The sequence below is a fragment of the Ostrinia furnacalis genome, unplaced genomic scaffold, assembly GCF_004193835.3.
Source record: "Ostrinia furnacalis isolate ACB-3 unplaced genomic scaffold, ASM419383v2 OfSCF7044, whole genome shotgun sequence".
Lineage (NCBI taxonomy): Eukaryota > Metazoa > Arthropoda > Insecta > Lepidoptera > Crambidae > Ostrinia > Ostrinia furnacalis.
In genome coordinates this window covers 274,467-290,226 of record NW_021137283.1, presented here as the reverse complement: position 1 = coordinate 290,226, position 15,760 = coordinate 274,467, and the positions used below count along the sequence as shown (strand labels likewise).

Sequence of the window (15,760 nt, the reverse complement as noted above, 5' to 3'; positions counted from 1 at the left end):
TCTTTTAAAAGACAGCAAAGGTAGATCTTTGAACTTATCAGGTAATCGAAGGAACTAAGGAAGGAACTAACGAAACACAGATACTGGTAATTATTCAAGTATAAGCTAGAAACAGACTACAAAATCTGCATGCATTTGTAAAAAAATGTCCCCACATGTATTCGAACTCGTAGCCGAACCAAACAAAACAATTTGTGCCAAAGGCTCAGTCTTAGACGCTGCTGGTGATTTCACAAAGGCAACATTTTTACCTCTAATATAGAAATTATGCAGACAAAATAGCCACCAAGGAAAAGTTTCACCATAAAATCTGGAATAGGCGCTGGTTTAATCGTCGCATCAAATTATCTCATTTTTGGGGATAGAGGGAACAAGCACAACTTAAATACATGCAGTAGGGTCATTTCATACAGTACAGATGATGGTAAACGCAAAGTAAACGCCATGGGATCTTATGTAGTTGATATAGGGGACAATTTTCAACAAAAATATGTACAATCTGATGAGCTATTGTATGTATAGTTGATAGAACATCATGCTAAACTTCATTGCAATATAGCTTCTAATTATCGTAAGGTCTCACACTGTTTCTCCTAAGATTCAGTATCTACTGTACATATTTTACGTCCTTGATTTGTTGATATACAAAACCCGACTAAAGAAAAAGTTAGAAAATTACTGAAACACCGGTCTTGGAAAAATCCTTAGGGAAGATATTTGTCCAGCTTTGGGCTGTATGTTGAAAAGGAGGATTCTATGACACCTGAGGATCTAAACAATAACATTGAGTCTTCATTTCGGAATCGCTTCAACGGAGCGAAGTAACTAGATACAAAGAAATACCGGACCGAAGCAATTTCGGAATTACAACTGTCACGTTTTTAACTTTGAACGTGACTGTAATGAACCTACTCAGTTCTAGTCTATTCTGCAACAGTTATGGAAATAAATTGGCCATTACAAGGTAACAGACTTTTACGTTTTAATACATTGGAAACGATAATACTGTTTGCCAAACGGCTTGGTAAATTAAGACTTAGTAAGTACCGAAGATTTGTGGCATCTTAACTGGGTTAGTATAAACGAGTTCAAAGTTTCCCGTAATGGGTTTGAGTTTAGATCACGTTAATGAGGTGCTGGGTTAATTTTGAGTTGACACACGATTTTGGTCTTAATTAGTCATCATTGTCAAGAAGATTTCGACGAAATTACTGTTAATTCTATTCAATTCCTAAATTGAGAAACAATTTTGCATTAATTTTGGTGTATATGCTGACACGCGTTTCTGGTCATAATAATTGGTTACCATTATCAAGCAGTTTTCAACGAAATCTCATCAAATCATCATATCACAGCACAGTGTTGCTGCTAGTGACATCTTGCTCGCTCAGTCCTTTGTTGCTCTATTCTGCTAGGTAAATTAACTTTACTAACAGTGCCCACGACTTCGTACGCTTGAAAATCATTTTTGCTCTGCACCATTTACTCGTAGCGTGATGGTATATAGCCTATACAGGGTGTTAGGTAAATGGGTATATGAGCCGACACTAGCCCATGTGAACATGGGCATATAAATGGTATGGTGAAGTCAGAAATTTGATATCAACATTTTAATTTTTTTAATATTCATACAAAATAAATTTTATAAATCCGATTTGTATGAAAAATAAAATAATTAAAATTAAGATATTTTTCTGATTTCACCGTACCATTTATATGACCATGGTAACATGGGCTAGTGTCGGCTCATATGCCCATTTATCTAACACCCTGTATAGCCTTCCTCGATATATGGGCTATCTAACACTGAAATAATTTTTCAAATCGGACCGGTAGTTGCTGAGATTAGCGCGTTCAAGTAAACAAACAAACAAACAAACAAACTCTTCAGCTTTATAATATTAGTATAGATTGTACTGATTAACAGCCTGACCCAAAGTCTGTGGTCTGCGCCTAAGCTTGGGGTGCTGTTTTGGAAAATAATCCAGTTATTCTGATGCTTTATTAACTTTACCCAAATAACCCTATTCCAAAATAACCTTTAAGGTATTAAAACATTAAGTTGTAGTTATTTATAGACTTGACTTTAAGAGGTTAAGGCAAGTTAACGAACTTGTGCCAGAATTTCCGAAAATGAACGGGAATCTCGACAGTTTAAACTTTGCATCCCACTTTGTGTCGGTCGGAGTATGTTAGTGTTAAATTGAAGATTATGTCTGTTGGAGGGTTAAATTTTGTGCTGTTTATGTCTGATGGAGAGTTAAAATTTTGTGCTATATTTATTTCATATCTTGTTATTACATGGCTAGTTCTAATGCCACAGACATGACTTGCAAAGATGCACAACTAACGATATAAAGGATTGAAAATACCTAATTTTCTGTTAAGAGAATCGAGATAATCTCTAACGACGATAACTCCACGATAGATGAAAAAGAAGATGCAATAAAACGAGGCAATAAATATCTTATACAAATAATTCGCGCGATGTCAGGCTAACGTTTATACGCGTGCAAGGAACGCTTTCTATTTCATCATCATCATCAGTTCAGCCACAGGAAGTCCACTGTTGAACATAGGCCTCCCCCATAGACTTCCACGTCGCACGGTTGACAGCAGCCTGCATCCAGCGACTTCCTGATACCTTTATCAGGTCGTCGGTACACCCTGTGAGTGGAGTTCCATTTAAAAAAGTATTTTAAACAAGTGCGTCAGTCAGAGCTATATATTAGATATTGATATGGATTGTCTTTTATAATAAAAAATTCTTAAAGATATTCTTAAAATATTAAGTCTTACCTGCAACTTTATAGCTGTGGATCTGTACGTCCTGTCTGCTGTATTTTGAGCCTGACAGGTGAAGGTCTGGTTGTGGTGATGTCTTCTAGGCCGGAGATGGAGAATCGATCTAGAAAGAAACATCAGTGATCATCCTCATAAGGCTACGTAGGACCTATTCATCATCATCATCATCATTTCACCCACAGGACGTCCACTGCTGAACATAGGCCTCCCTCAATGATTTCCAGATTGCCCGGTTGGCAGCGACCTGTATCCAGTGCCATCCTACATTTCCCGAATGTACAGTCACTGTCAAATATTTCGTGACACCCAAAGTGGCCAACTTAAACTAAATTCTTATCACAATTTCTAATGTTCAATGGTCTACTTACTAAAGGTTTCTGATGTTGATTGTATGATTTGCAGATAATCTTCTGAAGTTGCAATATGTGCTACTTTGCTACTACTACCACAGAATAATAATAAGTACTACGTACAGAAGTTTTACTTCGGGAAGGTATTTAAAAAAAAATATGCTCAATGTCATTAACAATATGGTGTAATTTAGCCTGTCTCAAGAGTCAAGTACCATTTTGTTGACAAACGTCAGTGATCGGCACTGCGCCGAAGCTATAGGGCTGACTTCGGTAAAAAGATGTGACGTGAGGTGCCAAACTGCGGAAAATGGCGGAGGAAATTACATGATTTAGCATGAATTATCATGAATAATTTTAACTACTTATTTACCTCTCAGTGTCTTGAGGCAACTTAAAACTACGGAACCCTAAAAGTACATTCTGTGTTTTTATTTTTATTTAGGCAGTTAATTACACCAATTTCTTTATTTTCTTCCACCATACACAAGAATACGCGTGCGTGAGTCAATGTTCGCTCGTATGTGAGGCCTTGTCGAATAGTCTCCTGTAGGTGGGCCATCGTGCGTGTTTTGTTTTCTATGTAAACTCGCGGAGATGAACAGGCCTGCTACTACTACTAGTAGTCTGTAATCTATTATTCTTACCTGGCTGTGTATCTTCGTCCATCTGCCAAAGGTTCTGCAGTATACGTGACCCCTTGTGTCAGAACACCGCCATCATCATCCACCCATGTGATCTGAAAAAAATATAAATTAATCTAACACAAGCATTATTAATTGCTTACTTTGGGGCTAGATGACGTTGTGAAATTGTCCAAAGATATTTATTTTTTGATTTATTTATTAATTAATCTAAACTGACTGAGTTCATGTAATAAAAAGTAATGATAGAATCTAAGACATTTATTGTAGTCATTATCTTGCAAACGATTAGGTATTTGAAACAGTTTATCTAATTCTAAAGCACACGTTTTCAAGAACACAATATCATTCTGATATTAAATACTCATTTAGTTTTAGACTAATTTATAAGTTTTTTTTATCAGTTTTTTTTATGCATAACAAGGCAGGTATTTGACTACAATCGCTTTTAGTTACTTTGAAATAGGTAAAGAATAACGTCTTTTTTGGCTAAATAGTGACATCTTCAGCATTGTATACCTACCATAAAATCCACTTGAAACTATAAAAATGTTTTCAATACTATTATTAATATTTNTTCAGATACTGTAAAAATCACGAAAAATAATATTTGTATTGAATTTTGTTCAATTTACAAAGCTAAAAATATATAAATTACACCAAAAATGTTAGATTTTTTTTTAAACTTTTTAACAACGTCCCGTACCAGGTGGGGTGTGTGACACCCACACGCACTTTAAAGGCATGTAACTCAGTTGGTAGTCACCGCTGGACTGATTTTGCAACGCTGTTTGAAGCAGCAGTGTCATAATTCCAGCTACTGAGAATTTCAAATTCAGCACTTGCAAATTTTTAAAATTGTGGCTATTTTTAAAGTACTGGGGTGTGTCACACCCCACCTCGTACAGCGAGGGTTAAACTAAATTCTTATCACAATTTCTAATGTTCAATGGTCTACTTACTAAAGGTTTCTGATGTTGATTTTATGATTTGCAGATAACCTTCTGAAGTTGCAATACGTGCTACTTTGCAACAAACATGTATAACTAGTCTGTAATATATTATTCTTACCTGGCTGTGTATCTTCGTCCATCTGCCAAAGGTTCTGCAGTGTACGTGACCCCTTGAGTCAGAACACCGCCATCATCATCCACCCATGTGATCTAGAAAAAAATAATAAGTCTATCTAAGTGCTCACTTTAAGCTTTTTACAAGGAAAATCTATATGATGGGAATCTACCATCATTTTTCAAGTAATTTTCATTCTTATTTTAAGCACCAAATGTTGTTTAATGTTTCTATGATTGTTAATATTAAGCACACAATTTTTTTCACTTTTAAGTGTTCCTGCTGAACTCATTTGAAGAGAAGATAGTAATAAAATAGGCAGAAATGAAAAGCAACTTTTTTGTGTACCTATAGATCGTTTCATCCACGAAGACGCGCCCCACAATCTTCCACTAATGTTTGAGTGTTATCGGTACACGCTAAATTATCCATGAGTGCAAACGCACACTACAATAAAACGCTCGGATTGCTCGGATCAAACTCCCCGTACCACGCGCTTCCCTCGACCAAAAATTGGTGGGATGTGTCTTCGTGGATGAAACGATCTATATTAAGAGACTNTAATATTTACCTCAGCAGCTGGTTTCCCACCAACAGAGACGCATTCCAAATTGACTTCGCTATCCTCAACTGCTTGCAGGACCGAACCTTGCAGGATCTTCGGAGGGTCAGGAGGAGTGAGGATAATCAGACGAGCATACCTCGAACGAATAGCTGGTTCTCCTGTAGAAGAAACAACACCATCAAAATCTTCATCAGGACATTTAAGGACGAAGTACACTTATAAACCCGGAAATGGATCGTAACCGTATCAACTCAAGGCGGTTAGTATTCTTTGTATGAAACTCCGTACTGCAACGCACACAGTCTTATTCGCACCGTAAGGCGAAAGGTGATACGGTGTTGATCCCTTTCCGGGTTGATAAGTGTGCTATGACCTTTAGTCTCGACTACAGTAGCACGGCCCTCTCTTATCAGTCCCTAGGTTTAGGGGCCTGATGTTCATACATTTGTCGCTTTGTTAATCATTTCATTTACGAGAGTGAAACAAGCAAATATTGCTTTGTAATTACTTCAAATATGTAAGTACCTCTTAATTAAATTCAACATTTCAATGATACAACAATGTAGCAAATAATTGCAAAGAACTACGTTTTCTTCCTATAAAAGCTAGCTTTAAATTGGCACACAACCACGTTGGCAAACAAATAAAGAAAAACAGACCCGTTTCCTGCTGCATCGTACAAAATAAGTAACCAATCTAAATAAGTATTTCAGGAAGAAAAGAGGATAGAAGCCGCAGCTAGTCGCCATTTTAATGTATTTTTTATGCTACAGCAAGGCCTACCTCGCTAAATTCTTATCGAATGCGAGATCTTAATAGGTTTACAGTCCAGGAACATTTTATAGCGCTTTTATAGTACCATTGTATTTTAAGTGGCAAGGAAATACGGAGTAAGTTTTATAGAAACATATTTTTATGGTGTTAGTACGTTGTTTGTATTAACAACCGTAGGTGATAAAGAGGTTGGAGGTAAATGTTAAACAAGTAAATAATAGATTAAAGAAAGTAAATTGTCTAATGAACACTGCAAAACTAATGATTGTATAACTTAAAATTACTTCAAAAGTATTTCTACAGAGAGAGATAGAGAAAGAAAATACTTTCAAAATACAAAGTGGTTGCATGAAATCCAACTTAGCCACTAAATAACTTAAATCATCTGTCTATCTACATATTACTTTACTAGTTTTCCGCCCGCGGCTTGTTTTCAAAACCGGGATGAAAACTATCCTATGTCCTTTCCCGGGACCCAAACTATCTCTATGCCAAATTTCATCAAAATCGGTTAAGTGGTTTAGGCGTAAAAGCAAGACAGACAGACAGAGTATAGATTCATTAGATTAGACAAACAGTGAAGCAATGTACATTACTTTATACAATTCAATACTTCTTACTACTCAAACTAAGTAAAATAAAGTGCCAATACATTGTTGATTCAAACCAGAGTTCTTAACTTTAAAGAGAGTCGTAAAATTTACTACACTGTACTAATTACTAGCCTTGAAAAATCCCACGAAACGAAGCAATCGTCAGTAGTTGTCAGTAAGCAACTTAATCGCCTAAAGTTAAACCCAAACTACCCTCCAACGGACAGGGAAAAAATCCCAAACTTCCCCTTCCAAAACCATTAACCCAGAGTTTCAAACTATTAGAATAAATCAGAACCACCAACTATGCTCGTAATATATAAAGAGTTAACGAGTCCATTCACAACTTCGTGCGGGTAGACGAAGTTTTAAACACAACCGAAGGGCGCTTTTTGTTGGGAATGCTCGTTGATGTTATAATGATGTCGTCCATACACGTTTTAGTGTTTTTGGGCTAGTTGAACAAATATTTGGACAATAGCTTACGCATTGTTAATTAATTGTTACTGAGATGGAAAAAAATCATGGACAGTGTAAGTTTTTACAGTGATAGATAGGTACTTATCTATAATAATGTAACAATTCTAGTAATTGCTAAATCTGAAAATTATTTATAAAGGACTGAAATCTATATTTGGTAATAGATGGTTAGTAAAAGTTTTAAGGTGATGATGGTGATGATGATGGCAATGTTGTTGATGATGTTGATGATTATGAACAAAAGTTTGATCATGTGGTTCTGGCAAAGGCAAATAACATAGGCACTCCTACTCGTCCCGCAGATGTCGTAAAGTTGGTTACCAGACTTATATTATGCGAACACAGACCTCTTCAGCCTATTAAAATTTGGCCAGCACTGCAGTATAGAGTGTCTACTACACAAAAAAGGTTTGATAATTTTTACTGTGAAACTCAGTAATATATTCATAACAGAAGTACGCTATCCATTCAGTACCCAGTTCTTAGGGCCCCAATAAATTTGCTCAATACATCCGCTTACAGCTCACACTGTTGTGAGCTGTTTGTCATCAAATTCGTATCAAGGGACCCGAATTTATAGCCGAGCTTAGTCTCAGTCAAGTTGCTTGGAAATCCGACCTGTGTTGAGATTCAGCAAGTTTATTGTAATTCTAAGTTGACAAATACATTTATAATTGTGAACGCTACCTGCTTAATGTGGAAACTTTGGGAATAGAACATTACAATTTACAATGATAGTATTTCATAAGAATGATTAATTATAATATGAGTAGCAATAATGCTTCTTAGTAATTTACAATTTAAGATTTAATTTTCGGATTTATCTAGTCTATTCTGTAACTTCTAGATATCGTTTGATAGAGCTCGTGAAGTACTTTCAGGATATTATTATGTAACCAGTTTTTCAATATCTTGTAATAGTTTAGAAATAATCGAGTGAGATCATTTGTCTTTTCCACCCTGTATTTAAATGCTGACATGAATTTAAGAGAGGATCAGTAACCAGTTTTTCGATATTTATATAGTTTAGAAATAATCAAGTGAGATCACACTTATCGCTTCCACCCTGTATGTAAATGATAACATGAGTAAGAAGTTATTAATTTAGATGGACGTACGTCAGTATGACATACTTTCAGGATATTATTATGTAACCAGTTTTTCAATATCTTGTAATAGTTTAGAAAAATATAATGGGTCGAGTGAGATCACTTATCGTTTCCACCCTGTAGGTATGTAGATTATAACATGAGTAAGAAATTAATAATTTAGATATCGTATGAGTCGCAAGTAAATATTAAAAGATACCCTGAATCGCAAAATTATTGAACAATTTTGAGACTGCAAACAAAATGTAACACCTTTTTCTCAGTCACTCGGAATAGCATCTCCCGTTGCTCCCACTGGGTTTACCCCACAAATTATAAATGAGAAACACAATCCTTGGTAATCAGTTGCTAACTTAGTCTTGATTAGTGTTGCCAGATGTCTCTGTCAGCTTGTTTTTGGGAATTCTTTCGGGATTCCTTCTTTAATAATGTTGCCAGGTAATTTGCTTTCTAGCGGAATTATGAAGGGATTTNAGGGATTATGGTGTTCAGGTTGTTGTTTTTTTAGTTGGTTGTGTTTTGAAATTTGTGATGTAGTTAAGTAGCTAAAGTATTGCACTACTAGGGTGTATGTTTGGAGACTTAAAGAGATAATTTGTATTAAAATTGTGGAGATTTTGACGATGTATTTTATTAGAAATATGATTTAATTATTTTATTATCATTTCTGCCACAGGGCGTCCACTGCTGAATATATACCTCCAAATCCCAATGATTTCCAGACTACTTACTATTATTGTATAGTTTTCTCCCTATCCTTTTCGAATCATATTGTGAACTACAACGGTTCACTTGTTACTTATCAATAACTATAAGAAAACGTTAATAAGTATCACACGAGTGCATACTTGAAAACGATATTGAAAAAGCACTTCTAACCATCAAAGGCGATAGTTGTGTCACCGTACAAAATGGCACAAGTTTCGCTAGTGCTTGTTTAAATTCGTCTCTGGTCTGCTTTTGGTCCAAAGGAAGAAATGTTGGCGGCCAAATGTTTCCCACCATTCATTTTGTATGAAATTTGCTATAACAGGCATTTATTATTATAGGTTCCTGCAATCTTTATATCTATTCACATTATAGATATATACGTCCTACACTATGCTTGCAAGTACATGACCTCTGCTGTTGTATGGCGGCCATATTAGCATGACACACCGGACGCAGGGCGGTAGCAGCGCGTTGAAAGCGGTTTTCGAATATTTAAATTTTTGACAACCGCCCGCATTGCAACTGCTTTGAAACTGCGCTGCTTTCAGTGTGCCTCAGCCACGCTGCAACTGACCCGCACTGCTTCTGACCCGCGTTTGGTCTGTGGAAGCCTTTAAAGGCTAAATATGAACGTCCAATTTCGAAAGCGGAATCAAAAGATCAAAAGCCTTTGATTTGGCCCGCAAACCTGAACAAAGCTCGTGGCCAGACAATTTGCGGCGTGTTTGTTCTCCTTTGACCGTCCAATGAAATTACCTCCTTTCCTTTGCCGGCTGTTTTTCATAATTAATAGGGAATAATATTCGGGAATTTCCGGGAAGGGCTAATTAATTATGTGGTTAGATAACTAAGTTTTTGTAAAACGTTCAGGAATTTTTTGGGGATAGTAATACAATATCGTTTTGTATTTGTTAACTAACAAAAACAATATGCTTCCGTGATTAGATTAAATTAAACGTTACCTTTTTCCAATAGGGAATATGCAAGGTTTTTTATTTCTCACATTTCAGTAGCCTTGGCATTATCAAATCAATCAATGCTTTTCTTCTTGTATAGTTTAGACATACTTAATCGAGTGAGATCACTTATCGTTTCCACCCTGTATATTATCTTGATAAGTGAAAGGTCACTGACTCACTCACTCACTAATCACGAAATCTCAGAAACTACATGTGCTAGGAGTCTCAAATTTTGCATGGGGGTTCCTTTTAGAACGTAGGTCACTAAGACGGGATTGTCCAAATTCAATTTCTAAGCGGGTAAAACGGGATCCACGCGTACGAAGTCGCGGGAGCCTATTATTTTCAATCCCTAACAACAAAGATAAGCCATCTATTTACAACCCCCTAACTCTCAAGATTTGAGGCCAAGAATAAACTCGGAGTTTACTCTGAAGATTAATACAAGAATTTATTATGTATCATAATTCTATGTCAGCTTGTACAACTCCTGAAAATTCGGATTAAACTTTAAACTTGCTGATAAAGTTACGATTCTTGTTTGAAGTTCTTATCTGGTACATACCTAGGTAAATTGGCGAGAGGTGAAAAACTCGACAATTGGATCGGTTTGTAAATAAATGAAATGGATTAAAGGATACTGAACTGAAAGATCTTTTGAACAGAATTCAAAAAATATTGTTCCATTTTGACGCATGATAATTTTTTTACAGACTCAAAATGTATGGTTCTTTTATCATCATCATTTCAGACACAGGACGTCCACTGAACATAGACCTCTCACAATGATTTCCTTAATGACCGGTTGGTAGCGGCCTGCATCCAGCGCCTTTCTGCTACCTTTATGAGCACGTCGGTCCACCTTGTGGGTGGACGTTCTACTGGTTATGGTTGTTTGGTGTCTCTTTTCCTTTATTTTATTATTTTTGACTAATGTCTAAGTATAACTTACAACTATTATAAAGGACAGTATCAGTTCTCAATACATGAAGATAATTTTATTGTTAAAAAATCGCAAAACAAAATAACCATTTTGTAATACCTTCTTAATTTCAGTAGTAGAGAATAGAGTAGGTATGTCTTATTTTAATTTCAAATCCACTATGTTAGTTTTCTACGAATTTCAGTCTATCAAAAGATGCTTAAATAGCGCCTTACTAATAACTACAAAAGAATTTTAATATATTCATGTCTCGCTTGTGTTTAATCAAAATTCTCTAAAACCTATTACAATTTGCATTTAGACAGTTTAAATACAGGGTGACTGGTGAATCCTCAGTAGGTATCAGAGACACCCCATAAAGTAATTATTTTTTTTCAGTTTGGCCCTAAGGTTGGCTGGAGGAAAATTCCGAAAAGCATTAAGTCCGCCTTATGTACACTATTTATGTGCATACTAGTTTAAAATAAATAAATAAAGATAGCACTAACAGTTTTTGTTAAAGCCTGTAGATGTATTCCAACGACTTAAGACGCTATCGTATTCAGCTTGATGTGCTTTCTGTAAGTCCTGACTAAATATCCAGTCAGTTTTTGTTTCAATAGTTATATTATATTATATTAGTTGATCTTCGTTTCTTTTCAATCTGAATGAAACTGCTGGATAAAAATATTCTTTCACGGATTTCCACAGCGACCTGTCGTATTCTACTAAACGGGATCCTGCAAAAAACAGTTCCTCCAAATTGGATGTCACCGTGAAAACACACCTTAAATAGGTTTAAAGATTCGCTCGTTTTCCAGACACCCTGTATAATATTTCGCACACGTATACACAAATCTGACGCAAACTAAGGAGCCTCATTAAAATTAACGCGATTTGGGATTCTTAGCACGCACGAGGCAATTAAAATATAATATACTCGTAGGCATAGTAAAAAAGGTAGATATACTAACAGCCATATTCACAAACGATGCTTCCTTAAGTGAAGCAGCAAATCGAACGCACAGCGTTGAATAGAGCTCTGTGATTGGTTCGTGTGTCAACCTGTGCGTCCACGCGCACTTTGAGTCCTCATATTAATATTTGTGAATACGGGCGTAATACATTAAGAACATAAAGTACAAAGCTGAGTGGGTATAGAGTTCAATCAATCCAAAGGTCATGAGTTAGATTCCCCTGGGAAAATTATATCCAAAGATTTCCAGTTACGTAAGAATAGGCATGATTTTAGCGTATACATACGGGACTATTCCCAATCCCACCTCTCGTTCCCACCGCTGCAACTCCTGTGTAGCCAGGTTCTACAGCTTGAACGCCAATAAAAATTTCGGTGTATAAAAAACGGGATGAAAACTATCCTGTGTCTTTTTCGAGTTTCAAACTACATAATCTCAATACCAAATTTTACCTTAATCAGTTTATTGGTTTAAGGCTAAAAAAGTAAGAAATACAGGGTGGTAGATACTCCACCCTTCCTATTCCTTGAAAGGTGTTATACTAGAAATCATTAGTAAGAAATTTTGTCAAATCACCCTGTATACTTTCACGCATACTTTCTCATTTGTGATGAAGATTTTCTGTGACTGACAAAAATTCACGGTCAGCTAAGTTAAAATCATTTGGGTAGGCCTATGTTCAGCAGTGGACATCCTATGGCTGAAATGATGATGATGATGAAGAAGCTGCGAGCAAAAGCTCGTACTTAGTATTCGAATTAATACCAAATATTCGAGTATACATCATTTATACGATTGTGTGCAAACCGTTCTTATTTTGCAACTACACTGACGCCATCAATTGACTTCTGAATAATTCAAAATGATAACGGCTCCAGTTATCTCGTTTCAAACGATATGACATTTAAAGGCCGCGGCTTAACTGCGAGCGAGGAGAAAGTGGAATTCGATAAGTGTCATCCTTATCCTTTTAAGGTAGTCGAATAATGAGATATTATAATACAGAACATTTCACGCACAAGCCTTTTTAAAGGTCTATTGAAATTGGTAAAAAGGTAGTTAAAATTTTTTTTTATGATTCTTGAAAGAAATGAGTCCAGCTCAAAACAAGTTCTTAATACAAATAAAAGCGTTATGTATTGTTTGCATAAGTTATTTATTATGCCCCTGTAAATATTAAAATTATTCATGAATTCTTGATTTCAAGTTTATTGGTGAGCTATGTAAAGTAGAAATAACATTACACGTACTGTGAAAATAAATAATAGCAGTTTTTGTAACTATGCTTTGGAAGAACTACTACGAATAAAATTTATTTCGAACTGCTCATTTTTGAATGGTCATCTTAAAAATTCTCCATTGAATACCACTTTAGAGCATCTATTCGTAAAAGCCCTATTACAAAACAACGCTAAAACTTTGAAAAATACACATGTAATGCAAATTCACTATCATCTCTCTCGGTCAACTTTCCGCGGGACAAACTTGACCTTCACTGATTGGGTTTTTTATTGGCGGTCAAGCTGTAGATCCTGGCTACACAGGAGTTGCAGCGGTGGGAACGAGAGGTGGGATTTATTTTTATGCATAACAAGGCAGGTATTTAGTCCCGTACCATATCTCTCGCTGCCAGTCAAGCCCTCGCTTTCGCTCAAGCAATGAGAATTTCGTTAAAATTTGTAAGGATTCGATGTTAATGTTCTCAAGGGCTTCCCAGCCGAGGGTTGAAAGAATATGAGTAATAAAAGGGCTTTTTAAATTAATGTGACACACGCGGGCGATATATGAACCTAGCAGGGGAAAGGTTGACTAAGGGTTTTTAACGATTTGCCAAAAAGCGAAGTTTAGCCATACAAGAAACGTGTTTGGTTCTACTTCTTAGTCGGGCACTCTTGTCAGAGTGGTCGTGGTTGCGCTGACGAGGTACATGGTGGGGTGATGTCATCTCCGAGGGTAGCTCTCCTGGTGATGTGCTTCTATTTCTGACGGTTGGAGGCGTCGCGAGTACACTGGACCATGGTGGACTCCATGGCCTTCGTGATGGCGTCTATCCAGCGGGTTGGCGATCGATCGTTTGGTTATAACTATCGATAAATGGGTGCCATTAAGTAGGTACTCCATTGCACACGTCTTTAATTTGAAGGTGCCTAGCCTAGGCGCAGAACTACGAATTTTAGTCGGCCGATAGTTAGTCTTTAACCTTTAACTTTTGACCCATTTTAATTTGTATGTAGAATCGGCCGATACCAAATCGGTGTAATGTGCGCACTTTCATACATCTCCATACTGATCAACAGCCCGACCCAACTGTCGGTCAACTGAAAGTCGGTGGTCTGCGCCTAGGCTGTGTTTTTGGTTTCTGTTGTACCTATTTACTGAAATATCACTACATATTATTTATTTATAACAGTCTCCCGCAGCCTTTGTATGTCTGTTTGCGATATACTCAAAAGTACTGAACGGATTTTAATTACAGAGAGTAGGTAATTCATGAGGAAGGTTTAGGTAAAATTTGTCAAGCAAAAAATGTAGTAAGGGAACGAGTGCAATAGAGTATTTTTATGACAGACTATTATTACAGCGGGGGAAGTCGCGAGAGATCGTATCCCATTAAATCGCGGGCAAAACTTTGTTCAAAATTAAAACCGATTGAAAGAAATAAAAATGTTATAACTACCATTTTGAAATTTGAATTAATAGAGCTGACAGCAGAACCAGTCTTTATGTGATTTTAACTCCATATTCTATAGACGATACAACTAAATACCTTTACGCCACTTAAATTACAGTTAGTCTTTCATCATTTATCTAACACAAAATTACAGTTATTGTTATCGAGCTAGTTTTCAGCCTAGGTATTAAGCGACAAAGGGTTTAGGCGTTAAAACGTCTAGACAGATAGATTACAGCCTATTATACTCGAAAAGGGTTCATTTAATTAAGGACTGTGAATTCTAAGGTTCCATTAAGTAACTGTTTTAATGCGTTATGATTTACGCCCGTATTCACAAACATTACTATGAGGTCTCACAGTGGTGGTGGACACACAGGGTGACACACTAATCAATCACAGAGCACTATTCAACGCTGTGCGTTCGAATTTCTGCTTCACTTAAGCAAGCATCGTTTGTGAATACGGGCGTAAAGCCTGCCTGCCCCTGCCACTGCCACTGCACTGGGCCGAATATGGAGAAAATTTTATTAATTTAAATTTTCACAAAGATATGAGAAAATATTTCTCTATATACTCTCACATTAAATAAAATATATTCAATATATTCCAATATCCCCTTCATAAATAAAGACTATTATAGTCGCTATAAAAGCTCTTCAAAGATAATTGGGTATTGTCATGCTTATTTTTATTTATTCGTTTTTCAGATTCTCTTGAGTGTTGAGAATTGTATAAATAATGTAGAGCACATGAAGCTATACAGTTTTGTTGGAAAATAGCACATATTACCACTAAAGAAGGTGCTACAGAGTTTAGCTGTATATACCGTTGCCTTTATGACTAAAACTAAAATGTGCTGTTGAGATATTAAATGTCGTCAGTGTGCCTACCATGAGTTTACGTTAGGTATGCTTGCTAGCGACTGCGTAAAAAAATGACATTTAAATGTATGACATATTGTGCAGCGCCCCTAGTGGCTACTTTCAAGAAATAAAATCTTCATAGAATTTTTTGTCGTATTCGCTAGCGAGCTCACCTAACGTAAACTCATGGTAGGCACACAGCATCATTTCAGCCATAAGATGTCCACTGCTGAACATAGACCTCCCCTAATGATTTCCACATCGGC

At 36.3% G+C, this 15,760-nt stretch overlaps 1 protein-coding gene across 1 annotated transcript in view; it reads right to left on the bottom strand.

Moving 5' to 3' along the window:
• The window catches only part of LOC114363251 (irregular chiasm C-roughest protein), a gene marked incomplete at its 3' end in the record, with an annotated part of 50,369 nt that overhangs the window by 18,756 nt on the left and 15,853 nt on the right, over positions 1-15,760 (bottom strand). Inside the window, exons 4-6 of the mRNA XM_028318926.1 lie at positions 5,439-5,590; positions 4,871-4,962; positions 2,800-2,908 (exon numbers count right to left, since the gene is read on the bottom strand). Of these exons, the coding sequence (XP_028174727.1) occupies positions 2,800-2,908; positions 4,871-4,962; positions 5,439-5,590 (353 nt within the window). The remainder of the gene's footprint in view (positions 1-2,799; positions 2,909-4,870; positions 4,963-5,438; positions 5,591-15,760) is intronic.